We start from the raw sequence: 12324 nt of genomic DNA on the forward strand, positions 1-12324 counted from the left end.
TTACATTTTTTAGCAAGATTTAAATGCTGTGTTTCTTGAGTGTGTTTCTTCCTTGGTAGGTTACTGAATATTTTTATAATTTATAATTGGGTTATTAGCAGGCCCCAAATGAAAAGAATTATAAACTAGAAGTTGCAGATCTGTCTATGATACAAACTAGGTACACTAGAGAATGACAAAATGACATATTAAGTTCACGCTAGAGAACAACAACATAGATTAAAAGTTCCACACAAGATAAACCTGACAAAATAAACGGGGAATGTGTCCATGGGATACAGATGTTGCCCCCACTTGCATATAAAGTTATAAAGGGACATAACTCAAGAACGGTAAAAGTGACGCTACCCAAATTCGTACTTCAATCTGAGTTTTGTGGTAAAACGCATTGTGTATAAGTTCCATATCATTTGGTTGAGGCAAACTTAAGTTAGAGAACAGAAACGAAAAATCCAGCAATTTTCCATTTGTCAAGGGGCGTAACTCTAGAATGGTAAAAGTGATGCCACCAAAATTCAAACGATCTGTGTTTTGTGGTAATTATCATTGTGTATACATTTCAAATTTATAGCATTTGGTTGAGGCAAACTTAAGTTAGAGAACGGAAACCAATATCAGGACGTACGGATGTACCGACATACGGATGGACGTACAGATGTACAAGGGTACGGTGGGCCATAAAAATAATTAAAATCTTTCCTAAATTATAAGATGCACACCTTTGATTTATGTATGATCTCTGTTTAAAGTTTGAATAATGCTGAAGGAAAACTGTGGGAGTAATTGATGACACAAACTATGTATCCTGGTGTTTCAGATAGACATAATGGCAAACAGAATGACAGACTGACATTGATGTGGACCCTATGTCTTTAATCCCACTAACAGATTATGATGCACCTTCTTAGACTGTGTAGGGAGATAAAAAATACATTTATTACTTTTTCAGTCCCTTTCTTGGTTTCTGATTTCCTCTCCAAGGTATTCTATCAGTATCTTCATTAATATGTGCAGGTCAAACATAGTACACAGCTTAGATTTAAATTATCAGGACCCTTAGCTCAAAATTAACCTAATCTGACAACTTAATTAGATTAAGATATTGTTTTTCAAGGTGTGTTGTTTTCCAACAGGTAAATATTTTAATTTACTGCATATCTGGAAACCTTCAACAAAAGGAAAGTTTCAAAATACAGTTAGCTCGAGCGATTCAGATACAAAATATATATCTATAAAATAAGACCATAATAAAATGCTCCGCTGAGGCGCAGCTTGATACGACCGCAGAGGTCGAACCCTGAACAGTTGGGGCAAGTATGGACACAACATTCAAGCTTGATACAGCACTGAATTTGGATTGTAATTAAATATTTGACACAGCATAGGTTTCTGACACAGAATAAAAGTGGTCTAAGAACTTAAAAAAATTTAATTTACCTATTCAAACCATATCATTATTATTTGCTTTTATATATAAATCAGAAATAACCAATTTAAAATGGTAAATTTTAAAGAAAAAAAAGCAAAAAAAAATCCCCCCACCCCAATTTTTTGAACCCCCTTATGATTCATCACCCCCAAACTCAATCCCAGCCTTCCCTTTATGGTATGGTACCTTGCAGTACAATTTCAGAGAGATCCATACACTTGAACACAAGTTATTGTCTGGAAACTAGAAAAATGCTTTTTCTTTGGCCCCTTTTTGGCCCTAAATTCCTAAACGTTTAGGGCAATTACCCCCAAACTCAAACCCAGCTTTCCCATTGTGATATTGAACCTTGCAGTACAATTTCATAAAGATCCATACACTTACACACAAGTTATTGTCCTGAAACTAGAAAAATGCTTGTTTTTTTGCCCTTTTATGGCCCCTAATTCCTAAAATTTTGAGGGAATTACCCCCAAAATCAACCCCAGCCTTCCCTTTGTGGTATGGTACCTTGCAGTACAATTTCAGAGAGATCCATATACTTGAACACAAGTTATTGTCTGGAAACTAGAAACATGCTTATTTTTGGCCCCTTTTTGGCCCCTTATTCCTAAACTTTTTGGGCAATTACCCCCAAACTCAATTCCAGCTTTGCCTTTGTGATATGGAACCTTGTAGTACAATTTCATAAAGATCCATACACTTACACACAAGTTATTGTCAAAAAACTAGAAAAATTCTTGTTTTTTGCCCCTTTTTGGCCCCTAATTCCTAAAATTTGGAGGCAATTACCCCCAAAATCAATCCCAGCATTCCCTTTGCGATATGGAACCTTGTGGTACAATGTCAGAGAGATCCATACACTTACACACAAGTTATGTCTGGAAGTTACAAAAATGCTTATTTTTGGCCCCTTATTCCTTAACTGTTGGTACCATAACCCCCAAAATCAATCCCCACCTTTCTTTTGTGGTATTGAACCTTATGGTAAAATTTCATTGAGATCCATTCACTTAAACTAAAGTTAAAGTGCGAAAACTAATGTGTCTTCGGACGACGACGACGCCAACGTCATACCAATATACGACCACAAAAATTTGTTTGCGGTCATATAAAAAATCATTAATTAATGAACTCAAACTTTGATTCTAGAGTCAACCCTGTACCGAACCAGTATTGTATGGTGTAGTCATGTTTCAGCATTTTAAACACTTTAATCAAACAACTAATGCAGATACGTTAAATTAGTGCAGTTTTAATTTATATTGGTTCCTTAAAGCTCTGAAAAAGTCTGAGCTATTCAAATAGCAACAGGACTTTTCATTTGGAATTCTAAAATCATATGCTTTCTGGGGCAGTTGCATCCCCCCTCCTCAAGTATCTGGAGCTGTTTCAATGAAAATTCTCTTGTTTGACACAGCCCCTAGTTACACCTGATGCAAAATTTAAACAATAGCCCACCTTTATTCACCTGTATCAGTTTTAATAACTATTATAGATAACAAAGGTTAACAGGTGAAATTTATTCTGATTTAAATTTCCTGTTCCAGACCTACACTAGTGATTCAGTTTCCATCTGATACTTTCCCTTTCAAAGGTTAATTCTTCGGTTTACAATCCTTTTCAGTAAATGTTTTATATGTTGTTTTTTTTAACAAGTAAAGGAAAATTTTCTCTTGATTAAAGATTACTTATGGTGCCAAATCAGAGCATCATATATCTATAAAAATGTATACAAAAATAAATAGAGAATGTGTCCATGGGACACAGATGATGCCCCTGCTTGCATATAAAGTTATAAAGGGACATAGCTCAAGAATGGTAAAAGTGATGCCACCCAATTCGAACTTGATCTGAGTTTTGAGGTTGTAAGCATTGTGTATAAGTTTCATAACATTTGGTTGAGGCAAACTTAAGTTAGAGATGGAAACAAAATATTCAGCAATTTTTCCATTTGTAAAGGGGCATTTCTCTACAACTGTAAAGTGACACCACCCAAATTTGAACTTGATCTATGTTTTGTGGTAATAAGCATTGTGTATATTAGTTTCATAACATTTGGTTGAAGCAAACTAAAGTCAGAGAACGGAAACCAATTTTGGGACATAGGTACAGACAGATGTACAGATGGACAAGGGTAACACTTAATGACCCCTCCGGTGACGGTGGGGGCATAGAAATAAACGATTGACCAACCTTAATCATAAAAATTATTCAACCTGGTTTTAAATCTTTTAAATCATTGAATATTGAGGAAATGCATCTGCTATCTCATTTTCAAGGGACAAAAAAGGAAACATGGGTGCAGTATTATAGGACTACATCATAATCAACAAAGCTAGTCACCCTTTGAAAGAAAAAAATCCTCACAAGCCAGAAAGTCTTTTTACAGTTTTTGAAATACCTTTATAAAGGATATATAAAATATTTTATTTGCCATTCACATTTATTTCTGACCTAAGCCATGCTTGTTTAATTTAAAAGTATGACAACTGAACAAGGCAGAGTTGAGAGTATAAGAGATAGACACAGCATTGCAGTTGACACTGTAAGGCCAGGTTTTTTTTGTTTTTTGGTTGGTGTACATATTTTATATCTGAAAATTTTGGGTCGATTAAAAGAATAATAATATCTTACAAAACATAAAAGCGAAAAGTTTTATTGTGTATTTCAAAATTACTGACATATATTTGGTATCTTCTGTTAGCAATTGAATAAAAAAATTCTTCTGAAAAAAAATGGATCATGAACATTTACTAATATGGAAATTTTAAATGTAAAAATCAGAAAAAAGTCTTTTAAAAACTCTATAATGGAAGGTGCATACAAATTAGGTATTCACTCAACTCTTCACTCTCTGAATATCCGAATACTATCGTGACTATAAGCTGGATTTGGACTTAAACCAACCGGGCCAAAAAATTGTAATACCCAGAGTATTCATAAAGCTTTCTATCCTTAAATTATTTTTGTAAACCCCATTTCTCAATCAATTGCCATTGGCGAAGTTTTTTAGAAAACAAAGTGTAATAAAATAACACATAATTGAAGGTTAACATTTCTATACAGATATTTTTTGCTTTCATTTGTCTGAAAGTATATTTTGTATTCATGTTTTAAAACTGATATTTTATTTAACATTTATTTATTATACAAACTTAGATTTTGCTATGCATCTTTTTGGTCTATAATAACAACAAGTAGAAGTCGTTTATACAGTTCACAGTTGAACATTCTCATAACAGAACCAGCCCTTTTACAGGTAAAATAAACAACCAATGATACACCTGTCTGAATGGAAAGACAACCAATCACACAAAAGCTTTCAGGACTATTATCTGATCAATAAAGAAAACAGTTCTACATTGATAACATTAAATAGTTGTAATCTCAGGTAATTGTTACAATTTACCTGATTTTACCTGATTATTTACAGTTAATCTGGTCAATAAATCATAAAGAGATGTCATAAATGATATTAATGATATTTAAATGTGTTGGTCTATGTGTTTTTTAACTGCTTGACAATTCTCAGTACTTAACTTTTGCTATTTTTTTTTATTTCTTTGCTTTTTATCAATAGAAAGGAAATATGAAGTCCATAAAATAAGCTGTTAAATTATCCTTTATGTTTAAATATTATATTTAACACAGCAATTTTGAAAAAGGGGAAAGTGTAGATAGCACTTAACATAATGATAAATTTTATTTCATTTTTTTTACTTGACATAAACAGAAATACTATAATCTTAAGAAAGACATCTTCAGTTATTGACTGGTTAACAAATTAAAGATCTATGTCTTTTCTCTATACTGTTCTTTGACAAGGTGATCTACTGTATCCATTTGTCTAAACAAAACTGCATCCAAAATTTCTGATTATTTTGAACTGAGGACATGATTTTCTCTGCTATGAAGATTATAAAGATCAGGATTTTGATTTCAAAAACTAGAACAAAGAATTTTTATAGTGAAATAGTACTATAAATATCCTTGCCTGACCAGATTTTTTTTTAATTTTTTCACTTGAAATGTATAATTTGGCTTTCTGCATATCCATTCTTTTTTGCTTTTAAAATATCTTTTACGGAAAACAGTTTGTGTTACATTTTCAGGAATGGCCAGGTGCAAAGGCAATTTTACTGTTCAACTTTTCTTCTAAGATTGTAGGGATAGGAACACTTAATAACAAACTGCAGTAGCAAGAAACCTTAATTTTATCCTTGTTCTTTTTATTTTAACCATAAATTATACTGTCAAAAAATTCTGTTAGATTATGATGAAATGACAATGTGATCTTTTGGGGTGTAAATTATTGGGTGTTTTGAATGACAGGTCGATTTAAGAGGTTGTGTCCAAAACAGCTCAGGTGTGATTATTTTGTAAGTAATTTACCTGCATATTATCTTGTCGCGTGTTCGTCACACGACAAACTTTATCCTTTTTTATTGTATTTATATGGGACATTTACATTACAAAGATATTATTATTATTTTAGAGACAGTAACTTAGACCCATACCTAAAAGATAGCTCAAAAGCTAATGATGAAAATTATAGGGTTTGACATCTGATGTGAGGCCTTTTTTTTAAATATTCAGCTACTTCTTTGAATGTAGATCAAAAGGCAAAAAAATAATTCTGCTATTGTTCATGAGAGGATGAAGAAAAATTTTAAACTGATTACTTCTAGTTCACCTTGCCTCACTTCAATTATTTATTGAAAATTTTCAAGTGGACATTTTATTCAAAATATCTCATCTGTTCAAAATGAAAAGAACAAATGTCAGTTACACAGGATCATAATGATACAACCAAAAGGTAGTTACAAACCATTGTTTGCAAAAATGGTAATTCATTTATGCTGAATATAATCAGTTGCTGTATTAAGTGGGAGGGTCTAAGATCAAGCATTTATTCTAATGGGTATTAAAGAAATTTACATACAATGCGGCAATAATTTTCAGGTGAATTAAGCAGACAATACCCCTAAGATGTGGTATGATCAAAAGATTTAAGGATTTACCTGAAGTTTAACCTTAATTGCCTTCTGTTGAATTAATTGCCTCAGCATGTAAAACTTAGTACATTTTTCCTGAACAGATTTTGTAAAATTTTATAATTTACATACAATAAGTTGCAGTACATAAAATGTATTTTAGTGAAGTCTTTATGGAAATATCATGTGTCCTGTGATAGCCTGAATGTTTGGTATTGTTATGCTCCAATAATTAATAATTATATATATAAAGACAACATTTTTAGCAAGCCCTCCAGTAATAATTTATCCAACCAAAATTTCTGAAATATCTTTCAATATCATTTATCAATTACATGTACTATCTGTGACCCACCAGAGTACCCCTAACTAAAACCCATTCCCTTATTGCTGCCTATCATACAACTTATCCCTGTAGGATTGATACCAGATACCTCTTACAGGATTACAAAACTTCAGGTTTAATTTGGAATGAATGGGAAACTGAAAGAAAGTTTTGGCTTTTCTCTGGAGTATTTGAGTCAGATTTGGCTGTTCTATTAAGAATCTGTTTGGATTTATTTTTCAATCCTTCAGTTCTTTTATTTGACTTTAAAACTTTTGGTCTTGGGGAGTACAAAATGGTGAATCAAGAAATTTGTGTTGGAAATATTGAAGTTTTCAAATGTGAACAAGCCTGTAAAATTAACATAATGAAGATAAGTTATAGAACTGGACAAATCAATTTCTTTTGGTGAGGGCACTATTGATTCATGACGTCATGAGTATGAGTTCATACACAGGCAAAACAGTTCTGTATAAAGTGTTCATCGAATATTTGATCTGGTCATAATTATTACTGCCTTTTTTTTAGTTAAAAATAATAAAAGGTATTTTAACAGAGTGGCCCTTCACTCAAAAATAACTAATCATAAAGTTCTTTCTGATTCATTTAGATTATGAGTTGGTCAAGTTCACACCTCAATAAATTTCCTCATAATAAGCTTTATTACTAAAATAGTTTTTATACTTTTTTTTGCAAATCTAAAAATGTAAAGTTGCTTCAGTGATGTACTTTAAATTCTTAATAAAGATTTCCCCTTCCTATCTCAGAACTTATTTCAAGAACATTTATTTCAGAGCCTGTTTTATTTTTCTTAAATTTCCAATACATATCAAAAGATTTTGCTGCTAAATCTAAAAATTGCAATGACCCGAAAACATAATATTTTGAAGTTGATTTGTATATTCCTACCAACTTAGTGGTAAAAATTTGAAAACTGAAGAGATGTATCAATAATTAAAACAGACTAAGAAAAGAAAGAAATTATAAATTGCAAGCATTGCTGACTGTTAGAACCCAGCGATTAATTGATTTTTATTGTACATTAAGTGTGTAGAATAAACTAATATTGATCTCTATAGAAATTTTCCTAATTCATCATGCCTTACATTAAAAGGAGAAACGTTATCTATAAATGTTTGCTAAAATTGACCAATAACTGCCAACTTTACATTATCTGACTGAAAATGATCAAGTTCTTCACAAAATTTATGTTCTATTTTGGATTAGAATTGAGATTTGATGATTACTTTTTCAGAACATTGGCTTTTTATTTTGATGTCATATCAATCATGAATTCCTATTTTTCAATTATTCAACATTCTGAATTAGACTTTAAACTTTTCTGGTTCTACATACTTTCATTTATAAGGAATGCTTTAGGAATTACAAAAAAAATGTTGGAACTACTGGTCTTCTAATAAATTAGTGGAATTAATTAGTTCTTTTGTTATTCAAATAACAATAAATATAGCAATTTCAGAATCAATGAGCTTCAATTATGTTCATTGAAATTTATTTCCCAATGACCCAAGTTTAGCATAATAACCCATGTTACCAGAGATTTTCCAACTTTACCTTAGAGACTTTCAACACCTGGACAAAAATTAAACTGACAAAATTACCTACAATTAAATACAAGTGAAATGACTTGGTAGATTGACATTATTATAGTGACAGATGTCCAAAAATAAGTTATAAAATGAGAAAGATAGAAGGATGCTCTCTGTTAATTCCCAAAGTTTGATGACTTTTATTTGAAACTATTTTCTATGAATTTTGAATTTAAGGTCGTTAAACCTCAATATATACTAAATTAATAATTTCTTATTTAAAAAATAAATATTGCTACATGTACTACTAAAATTTCTGAGTCTAAAGAAAACTTCCAGAAATTTAAATTCTGTGAAACACCCATACACAGATTTTAAATTTCTTAAAGAATGTGTGTATTAAAGCACAGAAAATTGTTTTAACATTAACTATTAGACTTATATTTATCCGTGCTAAGAAGCTATAGTTGAAAATATTTTTCCTACCATTGTCTTTGTCCCAAAATAAATGGTAGTAGTCATATATACAATCAAGTCTCTTTTCATATTAAGAATGTTTCAAAATGCTGTATATCAAACTCATCCGATAAAATAAATCAATTTTATCAAATCAAACAGGCAAAGAAATATTACCCTGAGTTGTTAAGGTAAGGGATCTAGTTTTGCTGTGACACTTATTCCTTTTTTCCTTTGTTTGAAAATTATTCATGAAGATCAACATCTTATTATGTTTATACCAGCAAAACTTTTAAAAAGTCTTTTTCTTGCCCCCTGTCGGTATCAAGGTGTACAGGACAGTCTCCAGACCAATTTAGAATATACCTATGGATTATATCTCAATTTCTGAAATTTGAAACTTTTCTATGTGGTTGTAATCAGTTTAGATAATGCTGTGTCAAATGTTTTCAGTATGACCCAAATTAATTTTCTACCTTTAGACAATGTACACCTTGAACATCCAGGTTTTCCTCCAATGTTTAATATGACTAAATAAGTGGGCGTTAACACAAATATTTTTGTTGTACACGTTTTTGCACATAAAATAAATAAATGAATTTCTCTTAGTTCTATTTAATTTAATTTTTAATATAAAATATCTTAATTAATTAACAAAAAAAAAATAACAAACAAAAAAGGACAAGTTGTTGTTTTATTTAATGACCATAAAACAGTGAATCCATATAAATTTTAATTAAAAATCAGATTCAATCAAATTGTTAAGATGTTTTTTTTTACCAATTCTTCCATTTATATTTTATAAAAATAAATAAAAATACAGACATAATATAATATCATAAAAGTAGATTTCACATTGGGCTAAACAGCTGATAAGATCCGCCATCATGATTTAGTTTATCATATGATGATGTTGATGAAGTCGAACACTCACAAAATGTCGATTTATAGGGTCACCTATAAATCATACCTTTGCAATAAAATTTTATATTTCATGTTTAAGAACATAATTTTCTGAATAAATATGTAGTAGAGTATATTTTTTTCGTTGATTTCTATTCGTTTTCGTCAAAAAAAAATGTCTCAGCATCACTTTCAGTGTCAGGTACAGCAAGGTAGGGACACCTAAGAAATCTTACACCGGGAGACTAAACTAATGTCTTACTCTTTTTTTATTGAAGAAAAGGCACTACGGAAGCATTGATTAACAGATAAAAATATGTTTTTAAGTTGACTTACCATTTTTTCTCTTGGGGTTGGTCTGCTTTCGTCTTCCGCACCTGTGTATCACATCTGCCATGTTTTCATTTGAGCAACTTCTAACCTGGTAAATATTATTGCGCATGTACTGTTACAAAATCAAATGACAGTTTCCGGTCAGGTCTACTTAATTTGTCTTTTTTTAATTATTACAAAAGTAAATTAAAGAATCTTCAATATTACATTTTATGAATACAATCAACGTTTGTGAATATTTGATAGCCAAGCAAGATGCCATGACGGGGGAAAAACATACCGAGATGTCCCCTGCACAGGTACCCCGTACTATGTCTATGACACCTATGCAATGTTTCAGGGAAGAAAAAAAGTATAGAGTATTATAAAACTATATAGCGTTGGGAAAGAATTCAAAATACTTTTTTGAAATAAATTTCTTTGGAAATTCAATTTACCTACGTTCTAAGATCTTATATTAACTAGCTGCAGGTAAATCTGTACATGACCAAAAAATAAAGCAACCTTTAAAATAGCACTTGAAATTTATACGAGGGCTTTCTGCTTAAATATCCTTCAACTATTTTTTTTCCATTGTTGGAACTCTGTAATGGAATCTGTGATTAAAACCAGCACACCTGAACAGGAGATTAAGGTAAAGCAAGGTGTGTTTAAAATGCGACTCTTTGGTAGGACCCTGATTTGACTGATTTTCTTATACTAGACGAACATAAATATTTAAATAAGCTTTGATTTTATATAACATGTTCTTCCTAGATCATCATTTGCGACAATCACCTGGCGGAGTATCTACGTAATAATTTATGAGTTTCTAGAATTTAACTTTCTGAGAAATGAACAGGGAAACGGGAAAAATGAGCAGGCAACAATTTTAGTGAATGATTGTTTACATTATATAGTCAAATTTAATTTATAATATAATTGCAACCTGAAAGGTACCTCTTCTAGACTTGAGTCACATCCTCATCAACAAAGTTTCGGCCATGTTGTTTTTCACTAGGGCGTAAGAAATTTGATATTTCTCCAATGGATTAAGCTGAGTGATGCTTTCTAAACAAACATTACTTTCTACTTTCATATCAACATTGTTAAAAAGACATTTGTAATTGAAACAAAGAAATAAAATATTTATTATGAGTGTGACGTTATAACTGCAACGCAGTATAGCTAATTGCGATATTTATTTATGGACAAACAGAAGCCGGCGTTTTTAATATAAATTAAAAGGATGTGAGGGGTTATCTTAACGTGTCAAATTATGAATAAAGGAATTAAAACTAATAACCCCTGCAATAATGTACAGTTTTAAGGTTTATAATTAAAAAGAAAACATTTTCACAGTTTATTAGAATTAAAATATTTCATCAAGATTATTTTAAAAAGGTCCTTTGACCCGTTATTCACTTTTAATATTAAAGTTTAAAATGTAATTGAAACAAATACATTATTTGGGGGTGCAATGTTTATACTTATATTTCTTTTATATGTCCTCCTTTAATATAATTAATTTGGTGATTTAATTCTGACACTTATTAATATTATAATACTAAATTATTTTTTCAGAATTTTACATATTAAAAGTTCAACGCAAAATTCCAATAAGACTTATATAATTACAAAATATGCGGTTTGATATTAATTTATGATTCCAGAAATATAAATTTTATAACACAAATACATATTTTTTATAAGAATACAAGTCAACATATCTTTACGTGCAAACATACTTACGATGATAATGATTGATTCTGGTCAAACTTGCAGTAGATCGTTTTGATACGTGATTGAAGATCAATTAAGATTAGTTAATGTTTACAAATCTTAAGTTCGTCAATAAAAGCTACCTGAAAATCAATCGATTATCCAATCAAATTTTCCTCTCACCTGTCAATCATCATCACACCTGGCGCGATCACCTATTGCGGTCGCGTGGCGGCAACCGTTAGAAAGCTGTAATTGATAATAATTTTATTGCTCTGTTTACCTGTTCCTGTAATTAAATAATTAACATAGCAATAGTTCAAAGAAAAGGTGTGAAGCTGTGAATTAAAAATCAGTGCAACTCTAAATCTGACAGTAGCTAACTATACAGATTTTATGGCTGTCCGAAATTAGAAATTTCAAATAAACAAAGTTTTGCATTAAGCTTTAGAATAAAGACAATTTAGTGAAAATTTAGTTAATGAACCTTTTTTAAGAGAGATATGAGGATTGGGGGTTTGTTTGACCTACATATAACAAGATGATGAACAAAGTTTTATATATCATAAATAATTTTTTTAAAATAAATCGGGTTTTAACCAAACATGAAATACGTTTGTATATCAATTA

At 30.7% G+C, this 12324-nt stretch overlaps 1 protein-coding gene across 1 annotated transcript in view; it reads right to left on the reverse strand.

Annotated features, from left to right (window-relative positions):
* The window catches only part of LOC127728573 (zinc finger protein 1-like), a 44992-nt gene extending 34903 nt beyond the window's left edge, over positions 1 to 10089 (reverse strand). Inside the window, exon 1 of the mRNA XM_052236047.1 lies at positions 9997 to 10089. Coding sequence (XP_052092007.1) covers positions 9997 to 10057 — 61 coding nt within the window. The 5' untranslated portion in view covers positions 10058 to 10089. The remainder of the gene's footprint in view (positions 1 to 9996) is intronic.
* Between the last annotated feature and the right edge of the window lie 2235 nt (positions 10090 to 12324).

Source organism: Mytilus californianus, unplaced genomic scaffold (genome assembly GCF_021869535.1).
Source record: "Mytilus californianus isolate M0D057914Y unplaced genomic scaffold, xbMytCali1.0.p SCAF_2, whole genome shotgun sequence".
In the NCBI taxonomy this organism is placed as follows: Eukaryota; Metazoa; Mollusca; class Bivalvia; order Mytilida; family Mytilidae; genus Mytilus; species Mytilus californianus.